The 20,785-nt window shown below is 48.5% G+C and overlaps 2 protein-coding genes across 3 annotated transcripts; both read left to right on the top strand.

The window, feature by feature from the left end:
* Nucleotides 1-382: 382 nt before the first annotated feature.
* Nucleotides 383-13,072, top strand: LOC142884795 (serine/threonine-protein kinase tousled-like 1-B). 2 transcript variants are annotated; one of them, XM_076020699.1, is made up of 22 exons: nucleotides 383-919; nucleotides 2,726-2,847; nucleotides 3,443-3,511; nucleotides 3,687-3,725; nucleotides 3,862-3,937; nucleotides 4,030-4,073; nucleotides 4,146-4,235; nucleotides 4,350-4,430; nucleotides 4,540-4,632; nucleotides 4,752-4,862; nucleotides 5,263-5,399; nucleotides 5,508-5,699; nucleotides 5,790-5,856; nucleotides 6,222-6,319; nucleotides 6,428-6,509; nucleotides 7,199-7,290; nucleotides 7,403-7,492; nucleotides 8,635-8,804; nucleotides 8,899-9,034; nucleotides 9,332-9,443; nucleotides 9,540-9,647; nucleotides 11,155-13,072. In XM_076020699.1, exons 1-22 carry the CDS (start codon nucleotides 793-795, stop codon nucleotides 11,302-11,304), a joined length of 2,286 nt encoding a protein of 761 aa, XP_075876814.1. In that variant the 5' UTR covers nucleotides 383-792; the 3' UTR covers nucleotides 11,305-13,072. The 2 variants fall into 2 exon arrangements, with proteins under 2 accessions (XP_075876814.1, XP_075876815.1); XM_076020700.1 differs by lacking the exon at nucleotides 3,687-3,725.
* A 1,662-nt stretch (nucleotides 13,073-14,734) lies between these two features.
* On the top strand, nucleotides 14,735-20,160 carry LOC142884794 (Golgi reassembly-stacking protein 2-like). Its single transcript, XM_076020698.1, has 10 exons — nucleotides 14,735-14,920; nucleotides 15,852-15,932; nucleotides 16,019-16,222; nucleotides 16,310-16,396; nucleotides 16,504-16,634; nucleotides 17,054-17,186; nucleotides 17,771-17,894; nucleotides 18,062-18,169; nucleotides 18,465-18,578; nucleotides 18,796-20,160. The coding sequence occupies exons 1-10, from the start codon at nucleotides 14,858-14,860 to the stop codon at nucleotides 19,071-19,073; spliced, it is 1,323 nt and encodes a 440-aa protein (XP_075876813.1). The 5' UTR covers nucleotides 14,735-14,857; the 3' UTR covers nucleotides 19,074-20,160.
* The last annotated feature ends 625 nt before the right edge of the window (nucleotides 20,161-20,785 follow it).

Raw genomic sequence — 20,785 nt, 5'->3', positions numbered from 1 at the left:
ATATACCTTCATATTTCGAATCCATGTTTTTATTTTATGAGATGTGCTCCGTGTATGTCTGTCGGTCGCTTCCCTTCTTCAAGAGACAAGAACTTTCGGCCATTTTTTTCTCGGGGTGTTACGTTGTTTTTCCCATCACAGTCTGATCTCAGGTCGACGCTGGGACTCGCCTTCCGCTCAGCCCGAGCTGCTTCCGAGGGCGTGTGTGTGTGTGTGTGTGTGTGTGTGTGTGTGTGTGTGTGTGTGTGTGTGTGTGTGTGTGTGTGTGTGTGTGTGTGTGCGATTCCTCGCTCGCGCCGCCGCCACCGCCGCTGGCTGCCAAGTGAGGTGCGTGCGCGCGAGCGCGAGCCTCGCGATAGCCTCGCCTACAAGGCTCGCGGCTCCGCTCGCGAGATGGATGCTGACAGGCGGAGCGGCGCGGCGCGGCGCGGGGCGGTGCGGTCATCATGCAAAGGTTACGCCGGATCCGGCCGCCGCTGAGCGTCGGTGCGAAGAAGCCGCTCCTCCTCCTCCTCCTCCTCCTCCTCCTCCTGCTACTACTCCTCCACAGCAGCAGCAGCAGCAGCGAGGCGGCCCGCGGTGGCCACACAATGCGAGACGTCTATTGACAGCGGCAGAAATTCGGAGCGAGACAAGAGAGAGAGGAGGAAGAGGAGGAAGCGAAGGAAGAGGGGGAGAAGAAGAAACGCCACGACGCTTTACGGCAGGTGTCAAAGCGATGAACGCCAGTAGTTCTGGATTTCCGCGAACGACAGAGCGTGCGCTGGCTCCCCTCGGCGGCAAAGTGGCTTCATGAGTGTCCAAAGTAACAGTGGAAGTGGTGGTGGAAGTTTGGAGGCGACGCCATCTTGGTCGCAGCTCTCCTCGTCCCCAACGATTTCTCAACAACATATAACGGCGACGGCCAAGAGCAAGGAAGGTATATCAGCTCGCCAAGTGCCCACTCTTGCGACTCTTGTTCTCGTCAAACCTCATTTTCTTGGCCGACGGGAGCGGATTAGTGCGGTGGAACTGGGCGTTTCGTTGTGGAGTACAGAGAGAGAGAGAGAGAGATCGAAAGAAATGGATGTCAAGTTCACTGATGCCGTGAATTGGAAGCCAAACGTCAGCTGTCAGCTCAGTTGACTGCCGGTCCAAGTAGCAGCGAGCTATCCGCGTTCGCACAAAAGGCAGCGCTAGCTTGTTGTTGTTTTGTTTTGGCGATTGTGTAGCTGTCGGCTAACTCGGCGCTCTGCTACCCGAAGCTTGTTCCGATGCTCTAGTAGTTTAGTTCGCAGTTCTTAGCTCCTATCAGCGGCATCTGCTCGGGGGGGCTTTATTAGACATTGTCGCCATGCATGCATCCGTCTTGACGGCATTACGGTGCATGCATGTTGTGCGTTAAAGTTCGCATATGGTCCGTCGTTTGTCTCTTTAAGAACAGTTTGGCCGCACTTGTTTGCGTGTGCGTGCAGGTTGTTGTGCACACAGCATTTTGGACTTTATTGATCCCCCGTATGGATGAGTTCGAGAAGTGATCAAACAAACACCGTGCTGAGAATGTTGTCTTTAAGAGAATGTGAATCTTGACGCACAATATTTCGTTATTTGCTTGTCAACAGTGTTTCAAGCGGATTGTCTTGAATTATATTTTGGTTTAAATAAAATACCATTTATTACGACAGCGTTGAGAGCTTTGCACAGACAATTTCAAAGCAAGAATCTTTTATAGAAACTGGCTAATTCACCCAACATACATTGAAATGTAAGTAAGTAAATAATGGATGTTACTTGTCGAATTACTGCAGACGACGTCTGCTTTGTCCTCACATCACCCCTGTTGGGGCTTGGTTAAAGTGCTATGTATTTCACAGAGCCAGTGTTTCATAATGTCCATTATGCCTTTTAGGGCTCTTCGCAGTGACAGAGGCCATGTAAAGATGCCAGCCAGGAAATGTCTAATAAGGAAGCGAACACTTGCAGCAGTCATCAGCAGGGAGCAGAGGACTTGTGCGTGTGTGTCCACCTGCAGACCCGGTTGTTACAGAACAGCAGCCCTGCAGTACACACGCTTGTGTTGGACATGTTGTAGACAGCGTTGCTCCTGACGTCCCTTTGTACCAGTTTGCAGTTTGTACCTTCCTGGCTGTCTCAGTCTGACCACTTCAATGTTAAGCCTTATAGTTGCCCCACGCCTTCCAAAAGGTGGCCCAGGTTTCTTCCTTCGAGGACGATGTAGCTGGCAGGAGAACGTGGCTCTGTGTTAAAGCTCAAGTGTCTTCATCTCAGCTGACATTGTGCTCTATTTACAAGGCTTCCGAGGTGCAGGGATCCCTGAATATCGCAGACTAGTTTAGCCCTGTGGAATGAGGACACGGTGACGGCACGGCCGATGAGATAAAGGACTTTTTTTTTTTGCCGCTGCGTTATTGGACGACTCCTTTCAATGTCAGACTTGTCTTTTGTGCTTAAGTTATGAAATTCACTGTCACTAATCCAAAGTATTTTCTCCTCATGGCATGACGGTGCATTTTTTTTTTTAAAGCCTCTTGCTGCCCAGTTCAATCAAACCCATCTTTTTTTCTATTTTTAACCTGTGATCTCTGTAATTGTCTCTAATCTTCATCCAGATTTCTCTTTGGTCCTCCCAGAAAAATGTTTAAGAGGCAGACACTTGCGTCACCTCTGTTTGTATGTACCCTGGCTGCGTTGCTAATGCTACCCCTGTTGATCCCTCTGTTGCCAGTCCCCATGGAGGAGCTGCACAGCCTGGACCCACGGAGACAGGAGCTGCTGGAGGCCAGGTTCACAGGAGCCGTCACCGGCAACACTGCAGGCAGCACGGGGAGTACCAGTGGCGGAGCGAAGGTGACTGTCAGGGGCAAGAGATGCCAATGAGCCAAAAGTCTTTTGTTCCCGCCTGTTGTCTGAACGCTAGTCTAAAAATAAAACTGAGAACCGTAAAACCGAAAGACATCACGGGCCCAGTCCGAGTATCAGTAGCCCACGATTAACTGATGAGAAATGACCTCCTTCTACTTCTTTTGCTTGCTCCACTTTGCAAAGAGCGTGTGCTAAAACACACACTTCTGGGAATCAGCCCTTTGTCTTGTCACAAGGGACACTGATACTTCTCCCAGGTCGTTGACAACATGCCCTCCATCCAGGTGTTGGCCCCGCCCTCTGGGGTGGCCTTGTTTTTGTGCAGGGATGCAAGAATAGAAATATGAAAATGGTGTGACACTGTTGATTTCTGCAAGGCTTGGAGGAAGGCTGAGGTCAGACTGATGACTGAGCAGCTGGATCTATGCATGTCATGGCGCACTGGAGAACCGCCCTGTAGACTTTGCTTCACCCACATTTTCATAAGACAGTGTTTTTGATAGCGCCGCTGACACACAGAGACTATTCTCACCTTGTGTTTGTTTTGCTTATTTGTGCAATCCCCCCCCCCCGTGTGCAGGGCCTGGCCAATGAGTCGTCCAACCACAGCTACGGCAGTCTGGGCTCGTCCAGCGACAAGGAGTCAGAGGTAGAAAATAAACTTTTGTTTACGGTGCGAAAGGTCAAAGCGGATGAAATGAAAGACATTTGAATACACAGCTGTGAAGAGTGAAGCCTCGCTAGGCCTCTTTGTTTCCTTGCTGTGCCTCCTCATCTTTCCGTCTCTCCCACTACCTCCACCTCTCCTTCTCCTCTCCCCTTAGAACTCTGATTTGAAAAGAGGGAGCTCCCCTGCCTACTCAGTATGTGCTCTGTCTCTTCTGGCTCGCCTTCCCTGCCAAACTCCATTGCTTGAAAATATCTTTGTTAGGTAAAACACTGGGGAGTTCTATCTCCTTTTATTCTCTCTGACTCTTTTTTTCCCCCTCCTCCCTCCAGACTCCAGAGAAGAAACATTCTGAATCGTCTAGAGGGAGGAAAAGAAAGGCCGACACCTATTCAGAGAGCAGTCAAGGTAAGGTTGACACTTGGAAAACATCGACATCATATAGACATCGATGCAGTGCCCCTGACTTACGTAAAAGGTGTCCCTTATTTTTGGTGCAGGGAAGACATCCACACGTGGTCCCAAGATCAGCGACTACTTCGATGTGAGTGTTCTGTCAGCTTCTTTCACCCCAAAATGTCCCGTGTGTCTGTGCTGCAACTTTTGCCCTTTGTAGTTCCAGGGTGGAAATGGTTCCAGTCCTGTCAGAGGCCTCCCATCAGCTCGCCGCTCCCCACAAAATTCGCACTCGGCTCCAGGCTCCATTGTGAGTAGATCACGATCAGCGACGTTAAATTCTGCCCCCAGCTTGAGGTTCATTTGCTGGCGAGGCAGAATAGTTTGTGTGTCACTACAAGTTTTGACAAAAAAGTCTCTGCAGATCCGCCAGAATAGCTCCTCACCGACGGGTCTGTGTTTTGGAGAGCCGAATCCCAAAGCCTCCTCCAGCAAGTGTGTGCAGGTAATATCATGCATGCATGAATAAATGAAAGCACAACATCCCGGTTCTGCTAGATTCACACTTTACCCTGACGCCCCCCCAACCCCCCTCCTCTGTCTGCATCACTTAGACGGAGCTGACAGGTCTGAAGCTTGCTGCGCTAGAGAGCAACAAGAGCCTGGACCTGGAGAAAAAGGAGGGACGGATTGATGACCTGCTCAGGGTGGGGTCCCCGTTCCACAAACCTGAAAGCCTAAACCTGTTTTTGCGAGAGCACCGCTTTACATGTTTCCCTTGAATCGTGTGGTCAGCGTTAACATGGTCTCCGTCTTTCCTCTGCAGTCTAATTGTGATTTGCGGAGACAGATTGACGAGCAGCAAAGACTCCTGGAGAAATACAAGGAGAGGCTCAACAAGTGCATCACCATGAGCAAGAAGCTGCTCATAGAGAAGGTAGCTGTCTTTAGCGGCATGGCATCTGTGTATGTTTATTTGAAGAATGGTGTCACGCATAGTGTGTAACTCAATGTAATGCCATCAGGATTTCATAATAGGCCAAGAATACTTGATCTCAGGAACGAGTATTTGTTCAATTAAGAAAGAATTGAAGTCGGAATGTAATTATTATTAAAACACTGATTGAACTTTGCAAGTTTCAGTATTGCACTCTAGGCTTTATTTCATGGTAATACTGTTTTGGAGAGTGCCAATGTTGGGATACAAAATTGTTAGTTATTTCTTGTGAGAGAAAAAAAACCTCTCTCTCTTGTTTTGTCCTTTTCTGTCTTCTTCAGTGTGTGTGGAACTGCTCACACCATTTCTAATGTGTAGCGTCGGTCTGTTTCATACACAGAGCACCCAGGAGAAGCAGTCATGTCGCGAGAAGAGCATGCAGGATCGTCTCCGCCTGGGTCACTTCACCACAGTCCGACACGGGGCGTCGTACACGGAGCAGTGGACCGACGGATACGCATTTCAGAACCTGATCAAGTGAGAGTGCACAGCTTTTAGCACAGTAAAATCAAGCGTTTGTGTTATACTTGTCGAGTTCTTGCGTGTTTGTCTTCATGAACCCACCCGCTGCCCCCCTGCGTGCAGGCAGCAGGAGGGGATCAACCAGCAGAGGGAGGACATCGAGCGGCAGAGGAAGCTGCTCACCAAGCGGAAGCCTCCCAACCCGGCGTCTCCTTCCCTCTCAGTGGCGTCCGCCTCCGAACCCAAGCAGCGCAAGACCAAGGTGGTCAATGGCAACGACTCGGACCCCTTCCTCAAGCCATCCCTGCCGCAGCTGTGAGTGGAGCACAGTCTGTGCATCCTGTCACTGTCAAACAAGACGCTGCTTTGTTCCGAGGTTTTTATGCGCCCGTATTTTTCTTCCAGACTGACACTCGCCGAGTACCACGAGCAGGAAGAAATCTTCAAGCTTCGCCTCGGCCATCTAAAGAAGGTCTGTATAGATGACATTCACATTCCTTTATTGTCACACAGACATTACATCAGAGATGCACTGCAGAACGAAATTGCAATGCGTTGGTCATGATAAAAAAAAATAATAATAATGGATAAACCCCAGGATTACTAAATAAGAATTGATGTTCCGGCTGTGTTTTTCTCAGCTTAAAATCAACTAAATGTATTGTGAAAAAAATGGGTGGATGACACAGTGTAGAAGTTGTCTATTGTTCAGTTAGAAAATGTTTGCCAAAGGCTGGTTTGACCGTGTGCTCCACAGGTTTGAAGTACAAATCGGATCATTAAGAGAGTTAACCTGTGGGGTTTTTTGGTTTCTTTGGGTTTTTTTTTCCTTCACAGGAGGAAGCGGAGATCCAAGCAGAGCTGGAGCGGCTGGAGCGGGTGAGGAACCTCCACATCAGGGAGCTCAAGAGGATAAACAACGAAGACAGTTCTGCGTAAGCATGTTTTCACCCACAGAAGAGAGATAAGGGGTCGACGCTGGCTGTTACAAACAGTTATGCTATGGTGAGCGTCTCCACGCTAACTCTTGACTCCTCCCCCAGGTTTAAAGACCACCCCACACTGAACGAGAGGTACCTACTGCTGCACTTGCTGGGCAGGGGCGGCTTCAGCGAAGTCTATAAGGTAATGCCCATTGGATTCAATGTGGTTCTCAATAGCTCTCTGATGTTACACCTGGCCCACCACATAAAAGGGCACTGTTTGGGCTTTGCTAAAGAACCCATGAAGAGTTTTTAGAAAAGGAAGGCAAAACCTTGGAAGGTGATTGGATGAAGACTAGTCTTGGTTTTTTTTCATCGTTATTATTCTTTTTTTGTTGCCTGAGCTACAACCAGTGTGAGCTGCATGTCACCGTCCCACAGCAGTTGCAAATGCACTGTACTGCTATAGTATTTTTTCACAAAACTGTCCAAAGCCAGGCAGAAGGAATGAGAAATGATATTTACCACAAAGAAATGGCTTCCATGCTGTTCTTTGTTCTTCTTTCAATGTGACGAAACCACCAACATTTATCTCTGGCGCGGCAGCTAAGATCACAGGCGCTTCTTGTTTCTCTCCCTTCTTCTGGGGCTTTCAGAGCACCAAGTGGCAGTTGCACTGCGGCGTGGTTGCAACTGAAAGAAGGCTGATTGCCTGTATAATCTATTGCAGTCCAAGTAGTGTTTGATGGGGCTCTAGATGGAAGGTTGGCAAGATGAGATGTCAGTTGAAATGTGGCCAATCCACTGCTGTGCAAGGTGACTCTGTCTGTCTCTCTCTCCTCTCTGTGCACACGCTCAAAGAAAATGTCTGTCTTTTCTCATCACATGCAGGCGTTTGACCTGTTTGAGCAGCGCTACGCCGCCGTGAAAATCCATCAGCTCAACAAGAACTGGAGGGAGGAGAAAAAGGAAAATTATCACAAGTGCGTCTCTCACACTCTCGTGCACGCGCCCGAAGATCCACTCAAACAGATTCCTGTCCACGCTTGAGAAAGAAAAAACAGACTCACTGTGTTGACATTTATTTCCTTGCAGGCATGCGTGCAGGGAATACCGGATACACAAGCAGCTGGACCATCCCAGAATAGTCAAACTGTACGACTATTTCTCCCTGGATACGGACACGTGAGTCACCTTCGACCTCTGCCAGCTGCAGTGCTGCCCTGCTGCACTGATGTATCCTGAGGTTGTTTGTCATCCAGCGCCGGGTCCAAAGTTGTTTGCCCTTTGTTTCTGCAGAGTGTCTAAGCGGTGCCTGTGTGTGTTTGCGACATTCAAACCTTTTCATCCCCGACCCAGCAAATATTGCAATAATGCTGGAGATTTATTGAGCTGTGCGGCTCGTCATCAGTATTTGCCACTTCAGAGCATCGGAGCAAATGGTAAAAGCAATCAAGCTTTTCTGTTTAGGGGCTAATGACGAGCTAAGCGGCTGAGATCACGGTTACCGTGGCGACATGGCGATGTATCTGGAGGAACAGAATAAAGCATCGGCGATGGGTGCGAGGTTCCGCTCACGCTGCTCGGGATTAGCAAAGCTCCTCTTGTGAACGTAAGCCGTCCACATCCACGCCTGGAAACATAACTCTGGCTTATTCAGGCTCTGAGGCTGACCTTTGACCTCTGCCTAGAGATGGGGGCGAGGTGCAATTCATCCTCTTAGCTTTCAGCTTTTGAGCTTGAAAGAGAAACCGACCCTGGACGAGCAGCTGACACATCGACAGTCACCTGATCAAAGTGGAGCTCGCATTTAAATCTCCCTAAAGGTTACGCTTGTAATATTTGCAGATTTTGAAGAAGAAACATCGATATCAAGTGGTTACATTTTAGATTGCAACGTCTTTCACTCCCCCTCCTCCTCCTGAGCTTGCCAGTGGCCTACGGTGGCATGTGCACCAGGATACCTCACCCAGGTTCTTCTTCGTTGGTTTATTTGAATACGCGAGTGTTGGCCCTAATTATGAAATGCATTGTCAGGCAGCTGGATTGTCCACACCAGGCTTCCTTAGAAATGTGGCAGTATAAGATGGCAGCTAACTGGGAGCAAGACCCTTATTGCTCTATGTATATTCTGATATATATTTATATGAGAACTGTTGTATGGGTAGGAAAACCAAATTACTTTTATTGTACTGCGACCATACACTTTTGTTAATGTATTTATGGGCAGTATGTTCAGCTTTTACCAATATAAAACTTAAATTCCCCAGAATTGAGGCAAACTTATCCTTTGTTCCTGTTTTTTTTCTGCGTCTCCCCGCCCGCAGCTTCTGCACCGTCCTGGAGTTCTGCGAAGGCAACGACCTGGACTTCTACCTGAAGCAGAACAAGCTGATGTCGGAGAAGGAGGCTCGCTCCATCGTCATGCAAATTGTCAGCGCGCTGCGTTACCTCAACGAGATCAAGCCCCCCATCATCCACTACGACCTCAAGCCCGGTGGGTCAACAGGAGCTTCTCAATGCCGCAGTGAGATGTGACGGCTGTGCGTTGACCCCCCCCCGCTGGCTCACACGCGTGCGTTTGTGTTCAGGTAACATCTTGTTGGTGGATGGAACTGCATGCGGAGAGATCAAGATCACAGACTTTGGCCTTTCCAAGATCATGGATGACGACAACTATGGGGTGGATGGGATGGACCTCACATCACAGGGAGCAGGCACTTACTGGTAGGACACACACACACACACACACACACACACACACACACACACAGTCTCTGTGAGACTGTTATGAACCAGCCCAGCCTAGGGGGAACTAGAGAACACAACATAAAGACTGTCCCCTTTCTCCCAGGAGAAGAACAAAGAGAGTGATGAGCTGTGGTCCTCCTCCTTTAATAGTAGCAGCAGCCAATCACTCTCCAGCACCTGGACCAAGAAAAGAAGAGGCAAACGGGGTCGACTGTACATACACATACATATCAGAGACTGATACATTGCATTGTGTTGCTGTGTGTCTTTCAGGTACCTTCCTCCAGAGTGTTTTGTGGTGGGCAAAGAGCCTCCAAAGATCTCCAACAAGGTGGACGTCTGGTCAGTGGGAGTGATCTTCTTCCAGTGTCTCTACGGACGGAAGGTGCGGTGCCCCCTGAAAGGAGTTTATGAACACAGAGAAGAGGAGAGAAGTCTCCAAGGGATTGACGTGCTCTTGGTTTTTACTGTGTCCTTCCAGCCGTTTGGTCACAATCAGTCGCAGCAGGATATTCTCCAGGAAAACACCATCCTCAAAGCCACCGAGGTCCAGTTCCCTGCCAAGCCGCAGGCCAGCACCGAGGCCAAGGTAACACTCACACCGCAAATAAATATATTTAGTCGTCATAGGTCCCATATTGTTCAGATGTCACATTAATAATGTATTTGTAACAATAACTTGTGTATGTATTATGCCCTTTGTGATGTCATAATGGGCATAACCCAACTCCAAACCTCAACCTGATGAAAAGTTCCACAAAGTATAATAAAGATAAAAACCCAGAGTTTGCGCAGAAGACTGTAAACACGCAGCTAAGTGTACTGTTTTCTGAAACACTGCTGCCAACATTCATTTTGAATGATGTCACCTGCCACACTTTCAGGTAGCGAAATCAGGCTCAACAGCACTGATCGTTGGCCTGACGAGAAATTTCTTCATATTTATTCTGCATCTCGAGAAGCTGCAACATAATGATGTTGGCATTAACGGCAGGATGACTAGAAGCGGTTATGGCTCGTCTCAATGATCCCACCCACAGCTGTCGTCACTCTGGCTGAGTTTGGAACCGTCTAGAAACCACCTCTAGGCCCGTCGGCTCATTCGTTTGATATATTGATTCCATCATCAATTACGAGTCAGACAAAGAATCCCGAGTGGCGTGTCTGCAATATACACACACTGAGGAAGACGAAACGCGTCTGTGTTGTTGGTCCTGTGCCTGCCAGCGAAAAAAAATTAAAAAAAAAAATTTTCATGATAGACACTTGAGTGCTGCTGGCCTCTCTATGTACCTTTTTCTACAGTAGCTGCGTTTACATGCGCAAATTTCTCCAATCCGATCCAAACCGTGGTTGATTGTAAATTCCAAATCCACTGTTTACATGGACACTGAATAAAATCGGATCATGACGTGCGTATACACGCACCGAGCGTTTAATCAGAATAAATCATTTGGGCGTGCGCGGAGTTGTTTCATTTTCTGGAAATAGTAGAAGAAGAAGAAGAAGCTGCACTTCCGCCTGCGTTGTAAACAAACGCCGCGTTGTTTCCAGCCTTTCCACCATCGAGACGTCCCAGCGAGAAAGTTGTGTCAGCCACAGACCAGTTCTGCTTCCCTCCCGCCATGTTTTCTGCTCGCCGAAAAACGAGCGGCCGAAACGCGTTGCGCTGACGTAGCACACAAGCGCGGTCAAGATAATTTTCCCCCAACCAGGAAGACAGGATCCGCATGGGCGTGTACATGGACGCCATTCCGAATATTGATCGGGATAAACAACCTCTCTCTTTTGGAATGAAATTTCTTTCCGGATGAACCGGATCAGAATCATCTGATTGACGTGTTTACATGAAGCATTTTTAATCTGATTGGGCCTTTATTCCGATTATTTGTGTCCATGTAAACACAGCTAGTGTTTCCTGGGCCTCGCACCTTTAGGTTTTCTGTGCATTTTGGACAGTGCTCGTTTTTCCCCACTTTCTTTGCATCCGCAAAATGCCTCAGCGTCTGAGTCGGCCCCAAATGGAGCACCCGTGAGTGTGACGCGCACACACACTGTCACACACACTGACGCACACACTGTGCTCTGCTCCCCAGGCGTTTATCCGCCGGTGTCTGGCGTACCGCAAGGAGGACCGCTTCGACGTCCATCAGCTGTGCTCGGACTCCTACCTCCTGCCCCACATGAGACGCTCCAACTCTTCCGGCTCCCTGCAGCCCTCCGCCTCCTCCCTCCCCACCTACTGACTGGCTCCGGCACACGACTGACCCCCCCTCCCGCACCTCCTCTGGCCGGGCTCACCATCATCCGCAGGATCGATGGATTCGCGGGATCTTGGATTTGGCAGATTGATTTTATTTTTACGTTTTAAAACCAGACTGAGAATTTTCGAAAGTTGCCGTTACTGGTTTGGAAAAGGATCGAAGGTAAAGCGGTGACGCGCCCAGTGTGAGACCATGGTGAAAATGTGCACTGGGACTCAACAGTGTGAGAATTGGGATGATGAGGAAAAAAAAGTATTGGCGGCACCGCACGACCTGAAAGTAAATCAGCCGGATTCATTTTTTTGAGAGAGACTTTAACATCTATACAGGCTCACAAACTCCCCGTCCGGTCCACCTCTTCCAGCCCGATGCATGAGGCACCTCGCTGGAGGCTTCAGGAGCATCCATCTGGTGACGTCTCCCCGAGGGACGAAAGAATCGGGTGTCGGGGAAGAAAGATACGGACAACCTGCTCACGTTGACGAGGCAACAAAAGGATGCAGCTGATGCAGCTGATGCAGCGGCCGCTCTGTCAAAGTGATGTCTGATGATGAAACTCCGGCAGATGGGGGTGGGAGGAGTTACAAAAAAATAAATAAAAGTTCCAGATTAAAACCTCTGGGGTTGAATTTGCACTTCTAGTCCGGATCTGGGTGATCCGGTCTCACACGCACTTGGCATGAAGAACTGCAGTGGACGAGGCGGCGGCCTCTGGACTCATCCGGAGCTCCCAAACCCTGCATCTTGTTCATCTTTTTTTGTTATAGTCGTCGCCGCAGAGCAGTTCAGACCTCGCGGCCAGATGCAGGTTTAGATCTGTGAGTCCGTCTTGAATCCATTGTTGTCGTTCAGATAGCAGAGTATTAACATCGCCACAGACCCTCGGATGGAACCGGGCGGGTGTGGCGTTCCGCCGTGCCGCAGAGATCATCGGAACTGCTGCCTCAGTCAAGTGAACATTTCTTGCGCTGAAGACTCTTCGCTCTCTAGCAAATACATAACGAGGCCTCTCCTCTCACACACACACACACACACACACACACACACATACACACACACACACACCTCCTCCTCGCTCTGCCCCGTTCTATTTGTTTCCCTCCTCGGAGCCGATCTCAGCCGTTTTGCTGCTATAAATGTCGCTTTGTTCCTTTCAGGCGTGTGAATGGCTTCCGCCTGGCATGTGTGCGTACTTGAACTTAGTTTAGAAGAACACTCCACAGGCCCCTTATTACACACACACCTGCCATGTTGCGCAGCAGTACAAACACATGATGTTGATGATGATGCAGAGTTCCAGTGGTTGTGTGTGGGGTGGAGTGTGCCAGCAGAGGTGGGCATTCTCCAGGTTGGCTGTGTTGCGGCTTGAATTTCTTTTTCTTTTTGTTTTCTTCCCCCAGCAGCTATAAATCAAATGGGTTTAGCCAAGTGTTGTAGTTCTGTAAATAAAAATGAACCTAACCTGTACATGTATTGTGAAATCTTAAATGCCACTCCAATGCAAACAACCTGGACTTTGCCCAGAGGTCGTTGATGGCGACAAAAGCAATCTTTCCGGGTGAGGAGTCGGAATCAACGAAACTGTTGCACTTGAGAAACGGAAGTCTTAATTCACGGATTGCCCCTTTAGATTGAATTAATACATTACATATGTGTATAATATGTATATAACCACAGATGTAGTTTCAGGAACATCATGAGCAGGTGCTGCTTGCTGCTTCCAAAAATTAAAGGACATATTCTAACTGTTTTCAGCTCTTCATTTTTCATCTTGAGCTCCGGCGCTGCAGTGTCTTGTGATTAATTACCCACAATCCCTCCAGGGTGTTGGATCGCAGCTAAGGCTGTCGCTCTGTTGTGCCTTCCACATGTTTGGAAGCAGACAAAAACAAGGACATCTCAAAATGGAGGAGTCAACACATGGCACAAAAAAGCCATCCGTACCAGTTGTGACAGCACAGAGGCCTGATTCCAGGGTAGCAGAGTGAAAGGGTGGACTCCTCTCAGGCCAGGGCAATCCATTGATTTGCTCGACGCAACAAAAACATTGGTGGTGATTTTTATTCCCCCTCTCTAGTTCTTACCTTGTAAATCCATCTGTATATCTGCTGATAAATCACATGATTACTGAAAACCCCAAGTAGAAGTCCATTAATGAGCTACGTGTCCCATCACAGTAGTGGTGGGCGTGTGCAGTCAGCTGTTGTATCCAATAAACATTGCCCTGATACCCGCAGTGGGGCCCATGTTCTCTGGTGAGGTAGTTCCAAGGTTGTGGCTTCACACTGGGCTTCCTCCCACAGTCTAAAATCATGCATGTGAGGTGAACTGGGAACTCTAAATTGACCCTAGGTGTGTGTGTGTGTGTGTGTGTGTGTGTGTGTGTGTGTGTGTGTGCTTGTCTGTCTTTCTATATGGCCTTGTGATGAACTGACGGCTTGTCCCTGGTGTCACCCTGCCTTCGCCCTATGGCAGCTGGGAGAGGCTCCAGCAGACCATCACAACCCTGAGTTCAGGAAGAAGCGGGTATTGAAAATTGATGGATGGATGGGTTCTTTAAAAACTAACTTACTATGATGCCTGCGGTAAAACACATCAATTTGATTCTACCAATACTGATAATGAAAAAACAAACAAACACAAATAAGTCTATACATAAATGTGCTTATAAAGGAGTTGAGCCTCTGCGGTGAAAAGCGGTAATCTGACTTGGTTTCCCTCCTTTGTCACCTAGGACACAATTGAATAAATCATGGTGTTTTGAATGTATTATAAAATGAATTCATATATTTAAAATATACCTATTCTATTACTCATTAAAGTATTTCATGATTGCCTAGGATTTTAGCATATTGTATTTAAGTGTGAAAAGCCATTATATGACTTGAATTCTTTGGTTTCCTTCCTCCGTCGCTTCCTCCGCTGTCTGCTAGGTGAAATGGCCACTTATCCTAAGTGTTTTTGGCAATGTTTGGGTTTTTTTCTCTCCAATCCTCCACCTGGAATGAAATACGATAAATTAAAAAAAAAAAAAAAACAAGCAACCAAACATGCAGACAACAAACAACATCATCGTCATCTGTGATTAAAGACTGTTGCAAGTGTGCTGCTGCCCCAATAAAAAGGGAAACTAGATTTCAAATGAGGAGCGAGGAGAGGGGATCACTGAAGATGCTACTGAATCTGAGTCTGGAGCTGCTGCTTCTTTCATTATCATCAATGAACCAACAAAAACTTGGGGGGGGGGGGCTACGTGTGTGGGGCGTGTCGGTCGTTCATAAGTATAACCAGAGTACCTGGCACTTGTTTTGCTGTCAGCGTTAAACAACTTACATGATGTTAATTTTAGGTGTCATTTTGCATTCAAGAGGAATCGAGCAGGCGTTATTTCCTGCCACGTCACGACGCATGCGCACCAAGCCGCCAGTCAACTGACGACGTGTACCCGGTGAGTGGCGGTGCTCAGTGGGTAGCCCAGCTCGACCGGTTCACAAGCTGCCATAAAACCGATAAAAAGCCTTAGAGGAACCCAACCATGGGAGGTGCGCAGAGTGTGGAGATCCCTGGAGGGGGCTCGGAGGGCTACCATGTCCTGCGGGTGAGTGTTTCGCGTCCGCAGTCTCTTGTTAGCTGCTAGCATCCCGGCGGTTAGAGGCGCACCATTTTTTTTTCTCAGCCGAGCGCAGTGACGACAGGCCGGGGATGAGAGCCGCGGCCCTCTTCCGAGAAACGTCAAAAGTCTTGCGAGAGGGAGAAAACAAGGGAACCGCGGTGCACCTTGTCGTTGCGCCACAGTTTTGTTCCTTCCCGTCGTCTTTTGCATTTGTTACAGCCTCGTTAGTTGCTAATTAGCGGAACATCGCTGTTGAAAGCTAGCCAAGGCTAGGTACGCTCACTGGATGACAGCCTTCAAGGTACCTACTGTCACTGCTGCCCAGCGTTCACGGAAGCCCTGTTTTGCACAGTTAATACATACAAACTGTCCTGCCTCCAACCCGCTCACGTTAGTGCATTTGTATTGACGTCGGTGCTAGCGGCTGGATGCTAAAGGTGACAGCGGTGCGGTAGGCTGACGGGGTGTTCCAGTCACATCCTGCACAAGTGCAGTCAGATGGGCTACGTGTACTGCAGAGGATATTCAGTGCAGATGTGTGATTAAAGAGCACCAGTGCTCTCTCAATATGAGATTGGAAACGACTGAGAAAAGCGATAATGCGGTATATCAAGACGAGATGGGGGCTTCCACAAGCTGTGGCCCATCATGTGCTTGAAATGGTTGAAAACTGATGTGAGTGATTGGGGGGAAGCAACCTGGAGATCTGCGATGTTTGTAAGTCACATTGTTAGCGCACATGGAACACGCCTGATAGTTGTTGTTGTTAACACTTCATAAGTGATCTTTGTTTTTTTTGTTTGTTTTTTAAGTTTATCTATTTTTAGCATGTTTACGCTAATTTGTCTGTGCTGCTCTAAAGTTTTTCTGCTGTCCGCACTGTCACGCATCTCACTGTCGCTGAAACTTTGTGCAGGTTCAAGAAAACTCACCCGGACACCGTGCTGGACTGGAGCCTTTCTTTGACTTTATCGTCTCCATCAACAACACCAGGCTGGTAAGGAGAGCCCCTTGCAGTCGGAGGTGTTTGTTTGTGTCGGTCGTTACCCGTCGGTCTCCATTTCTCCCCTATTTTTCTTGCAGAACAAGGACAACGACACCCTGAAAGACTTGCTAAAGGCCAGTGTGGAAAAACCAGTTAAGATGCTGGTTTACTCCTCCAAGACACTTGAGCTGCGGGAATCCACAGTCACTCCCAGCAACCTGTGGGGAGGACAGGGACTGCTTGGCGTCTCCATCCGGTTCTGCAGCTTCGAGGGAGCCAATGAGAATGTCTGGCACGTGCTGGTTAGTAACTTTAGACGTTCAATCCAAAGTCGATCGTTTCACTGTGTCCATCTTAAGATCTAAGAGCTTTTGTGGCTGAATTTGCAGGAAGTGGAGCCGAATTCTCCAGCAGCGCTCGCCGGCTTGCGACCGCACACGGATTACATCATTGGTGCAGACACAGTTATGAATGAGGTAGCTTGTGCCGCTTTCTAAGTTACCGTAGCCAACGTTGCCAACACTCCTGCAGCCGAATGTGATTATACCCTCATTTGTTTTTGTCCGTTGTCTGGTCTGTGCAGTCAGAGGACCTGTTCTCTCTGATAGAGACGTACGAAGGGAAAGGCCTCAAGCTCTACGTGTACAACACCGACACCGATAACTGCAGAGAAGTGATCATCACACCCAACAGTGCTTGGGGAGGAGAGGGCAGGTAACACTTGGACACTTTCCACCACTTTGTCCTGGACGTTCTCCTGCGCTGACCTCTGAGGCAGCTCGGTTCTCACCTCCCAGGAGTCCTGATTTGACTGCCACTCCTGGCCATTTGCATTCTCTTGCCATCGCTGTTATTTACAGCACTTGGCCTTCTGCTGGATTCATGAAGTCCAAATCAATGAATGAGCCAGCAAGCTGTCTTGATTGATTGTGACGATTCTGGTGGCAGAACATGTATTTTCTGGAACGTGAACCTTTCATTACTGATGGGAAATTGACAGTAGGCTCGTGTAGATGAGAGAAAATGTAGAGTAGAGTATAATAATAAACAAAATGGAATGCTTCTCTGAGGGCGTAGAAGGTTAAAGTTTAAAAGTTTTGAAGTTGATCATGAACCCTTTTGTCCCTTTCCAGCCTCGGATGTGGGATTGGTTATGGATACCTGCACCGGATCCCCACCCGGCCTTTTGAGGAGGGCAAGAAGATCAGCTTCCCTGGAAGCTCTGCCAGCGATCCTGTCAGCCCGCTGAAGGACGGCTTCACTGAGGTCTGGATGCACACACGCAACTCGTGGAATCCCTTGATAACACAATCTTCCAACTCCTGTCAGCACTGTCCGGGCCAGAACACGGTGGCTTGACCCATCTCACCCATTTGCTCCGTGTCATGTGCAAGAAGGATGACAACATTGGCTGATTGCTTGTTTGTTAATACTTCATCACAAAGCAAATTCATGGCGGTGCCGCAGGGATCCGCAGCAAAGACTGGGTTTGCTTTTGTCACCAGTGTCTTATTTCTTTGCGCTTGCAGCTCTGTCGTCCTATGAGGTATTTACATAGTACGTTTTCCTGGACTGACTGAAGCTCTTTCTTTCGGCAGCCAAAAGTCGGCCTTTCTGTTATTCAGGGTGTGTCTGAAATTAATGTGTCAACAGACGTCCCTGGACTGTGTTTGTATGCAGCAGAGCAGGCAGACAGAGAGAAAGTTGAAGCTGCTCCCTGAACATGATCGTGTCTCTCTGACAGCAGCCGCTTTATTTATTTATTTATCTATCTATCTATCTATCTGCCTGTTTCTCTCTCTCTCTCTCTCTCTCTCTCTCTCTCTCCCTCTCTCTCTGGACTCCTCCAGGTGCAGCTCTCTGCTGTGACTCCTCCCACTTCAGGCCCCGCCAACCCCTCGGGTCTCGAGGATTCGCTGTCAGGCCTGTCAATCAGCGCTGCCCCGCCCACCATGCCCAGCGAACTACAGACAGGTGAGTGCCCCCCGCCCCTTCCACACACACACACACACACACACACACACATTGGTTTACACAGTCAGACATGCCACTGATGTTCTGCATCAACTGTTTATTGTTTCTTCACTGTGTTTCTACACCCACCCACCCCCCTCCCCCCGGTCCACTCCTCTCCCCACCAGGTCTGCCCACAGTCCCGCTGCTCCCCTCCTCCACAGGCCCCGCCTTCAGCCACCTCACCCCTCTCAATCCCGCTGCCGCCTCCTTCAACCCTGCCACCACGCTACCAGGTAGGTGCTCGCATGCTTCTTTATGTGTCCGTGTTTTGCTAACGGGTGAATTACTGGAAACACTTTGAAGCAGCACACATTTGGAAAGGGCCCAGGACTCGCCAGCTCGCTCTCTCTCTCCGCTTGCGCGGCCGCACGCCCAAACAAAACGGGTCGACCTCATTCGCCAAAGTCCCTTTTACCACCAACAGTGATGTCATGTCATATTTTCGCGCAGCTAACAGAAACAATAATGGCGAGCAGCAGTGTGAAGCGGCTGTGGCTCTGCTAATGACTGGCTTCCCTCACCCTGCAGGACTGATGCCCCTCCCAGGGGGATTACCTCCACTGCCCAACCTCCCCAACCTCAACCTGCCGCTGCCAGACCTCAGTGCAGTGACGTTACCGGGCCAGCCAGTCGGAGCTGCAGGTAATGCATAGAGACTTTTCCTGCAGTAGAAGTAGATGCACTGCTACATAACTGGTTACTGAAGTGGTTCATCACCGACCTCAGGGTGCATATTGTGCCCTTGGTGACATCACAAAAGCCTGATTTCCTGAGCTGAACAGTTCCAAAAAAATAACAACACATCTCTTTTCTCTCTCTCTCTCTCTCTTTTCCTGTCTTGCTCTCTTTTTCCTCTCAGTCCCGTCCTTCTCGTCCTTACCACCCCTTAACATCCCAGGTCTGACCCCGCTGCCCCCTCTGCCCGCCATGCTTCCATCCCAGCTGGCTCCTCTCCTCCCTCAGGGGGCGGTGCCGCTCCTGCCAGTTTCCACCGCAGCCCCGACAGCTTCCGTCACTGTCACGGCTGCGACGGAGCCCGCTGCCACTGCTGCCGCGGACCCCACACTCCCCACTGAAACTGCCCCCACACAGGCCACGGAAGCACCGGCGCCCACAGAAGCTACGCAAACATCATAACAAGGGCACTGAACGTCCTGCTTGCCATCAGACCAAAACACACCCCCTGGTTTCTCTTTCTCCTTTCAGTTTATTTTTTCTTTTTTCCTCTGCGGTTCTCTATTTATTTGGCCAACAGGGGGCGGGCGAGCAGTCGGCTGTCTGAGTTGGCAGAAGTCAGTGTGCAGCAGCCAGTGATGGGGGAGATTGTGGAGCAATGAAGGATGGGTGGTTGTGAAGAACAGGGGACGGTTTCCACTTTGCAACATGTGGATGCTGATTGGCCGAGGTCGATCTGGCTCAATGGCTGTACGAGGAGGACGATGACATCATCTCCCGGCTTCCTGGCTTGCTCTTTGCACCTGTGCAGTTACAAGGCAAACTGTGTTGGGGTTTCCGCTTTCTCGCCTCACCATCCTAACTTTCATCATGTGCTTTTTTCTAAAGTACAGTTTATGTTTATATTCATGGGGCTGGAAATCAACTAAATCACTATAACGTCAATAATGTCTTTGTAAATAAAGAGGAAGTGCTACAGATACCAGTGGCGTCTTGATACTTGATGCTCACACTGGTCTCAAGGCAAAACAAGTTCTTGGACCTGGTTCATCAGAGTTAACAATAAAGATTTCTATGAGGTCACGGTGTTGAAGACACTTTCTGGTCTGACTGTCCAGCCCTAACTTGTAACCCTAGTAGTAGATTAACCTGACTTTAATTTCTGATAAAATTAGTTTATAAAATATCCACCCGTAAATGAATGAATGAATCTGCATTGATTTGCACTGCCTTTTTGCGTTTTTTGAAATGATTAGTCTGTCCTATTGTTTGTCTCTTTGTATATTCCTTATTCCTTTTGATTGAACATTTATCTCTCGCATGGAGATGGAAACTGAGGGTGCCACGTCAGCATGGGATGGTTTCTAAAAATAAAAAAAAACAAAGTAAACGACAACAACACAGTTAAACTCCCGTCCTGGCATGGCCGAAGTGAGAGCTGGTTGGCAGAGTTGCAGTGACCCAGTGCAGCCACAAGATGTCATTGTAGGCGAACCTTGAAAACATCGACAGTATGCACAGTGCGAGCAATAAAGCCAAGTGAATTCTACACGATGCCTGCGTTTCCTCAGTGTTGTGGTTGCTGGAGCTGGAATGAGCGCGTCAGATGAAGTAGAGTAGTAGAGTCGTAGTGATTTAGAATACGTTCATGTAACTTCTGATTTTATGAACTGATCGCACTGACTGACTAAACTTGAGATTAGTGCTTTCTAATTCCCCCCCCCCCCCCATTGAATATACTTTTATTAATGACATAATTTTTTTTCCAACCCTTTCCCATCTCATAGTTTATCAATTTTCAACGCATTTTTTTTTAAAAAAAAATTGGCATACCTTTAAGTAGCTTTCACACTCTTATGTTTATCATAACATTACTTTAATGGAGGTGCATGTGAATGGAGCATTCAAGAGTGCTTACATCTCACAAGAAATGGTGTAGACAACAAGAGAGAGACGATAATCACAGTGGTTGATCAATTCCAATTGCTGGCCAATAACTGAAATTTACACTTCTCAGAGAATCCAGCAAACACCAACCACCTCACCACAGAGCCCAGTGTGAAGCCACGTCCTCGGAACTTCCTCACGAAAACATGGCTCCCACTGTGGGTATTAAAATGTACTTCTTTAAGACTTCGCTTATACAGCTTATAATGTGTGACGTTTCAGCTATA

The sequence above is a fragment of the Nelusetta ayraudi genome, unplaced genomic scaffold, assembly GCF_046127955.1.
Source record: "Nelusetta ayraudi isolate G7.1 ecotype Tasmania unplaced genomic scaffold, CSIRO-AGI_Nayr_v1 ptg000011l, whole genome shotgun sequence".
In the NCBI taxonomy this organism is placed as follows: domain Eukaryota; kingdom Metazoa; phylum Chordata; class Actinopteri; order Tetraodontiformes; family Monacanthidae; genus Nelusetta; species Nelusetta ayraudi.
The sequence above is the reverse complement of the archived record's forward strand: the minus strand, read 5'-3'. Positions and strand labels throughout refer to the sequence as shown.

What these genes read in the sequence shown, in the direction of transcription:
- LOC142884794 (XM_076020698.1), top strand. Translation starts at nt 14,858, where the DNA reads ATGGGAGGTGCGCAGAGTGTGGAGATCCCTGGAGGGGGCTCGGAGGGC. An exon ending in CAGACACAGTTATGAATGAG is followed by an intron (nt 16,397 to 16,503) that starts GTAGCTTGTGCC and finishes TGGTCTGTGCAG; the next exon opens with TCAGAGGACCTGTTCTCTCT. An exon ending in GCCCAGCGAACTACAGACAG is followed by an intron (nt 17,895 to 18,061) that starts GTGAGTGCCCCC and finishes TCTCCCCACCAG; the next exon opens with GTCTGCCCACAGTCCCGCTG.
- LOC142884795 (XM_076020699.1), top strand. Translation starts at nt 793, where the DNA reads ATGAGTGTCCAAAGTAACAGTGGAAGTGGTGGTGGAAGTTTGGAGGCG. An exon ending in AAGCCATCCCTGCCGCAGCT is followed by an intron (nt 5,700 to 5,789) that starts GTGAGTGGAGCA and finishes TTTTTCTTCCAG; the next exon opens with ACTGACACTCGCCGAGTACC. An exon ending in AACAACGAAGACAGTTCTGC is followed by an intron (nt 6,320 to 6,427) that starts GTAAGCATGTTT and finishes CTCCTCCCCCAG; the next exon opens with GTTTAAAGACCACCCCACAC.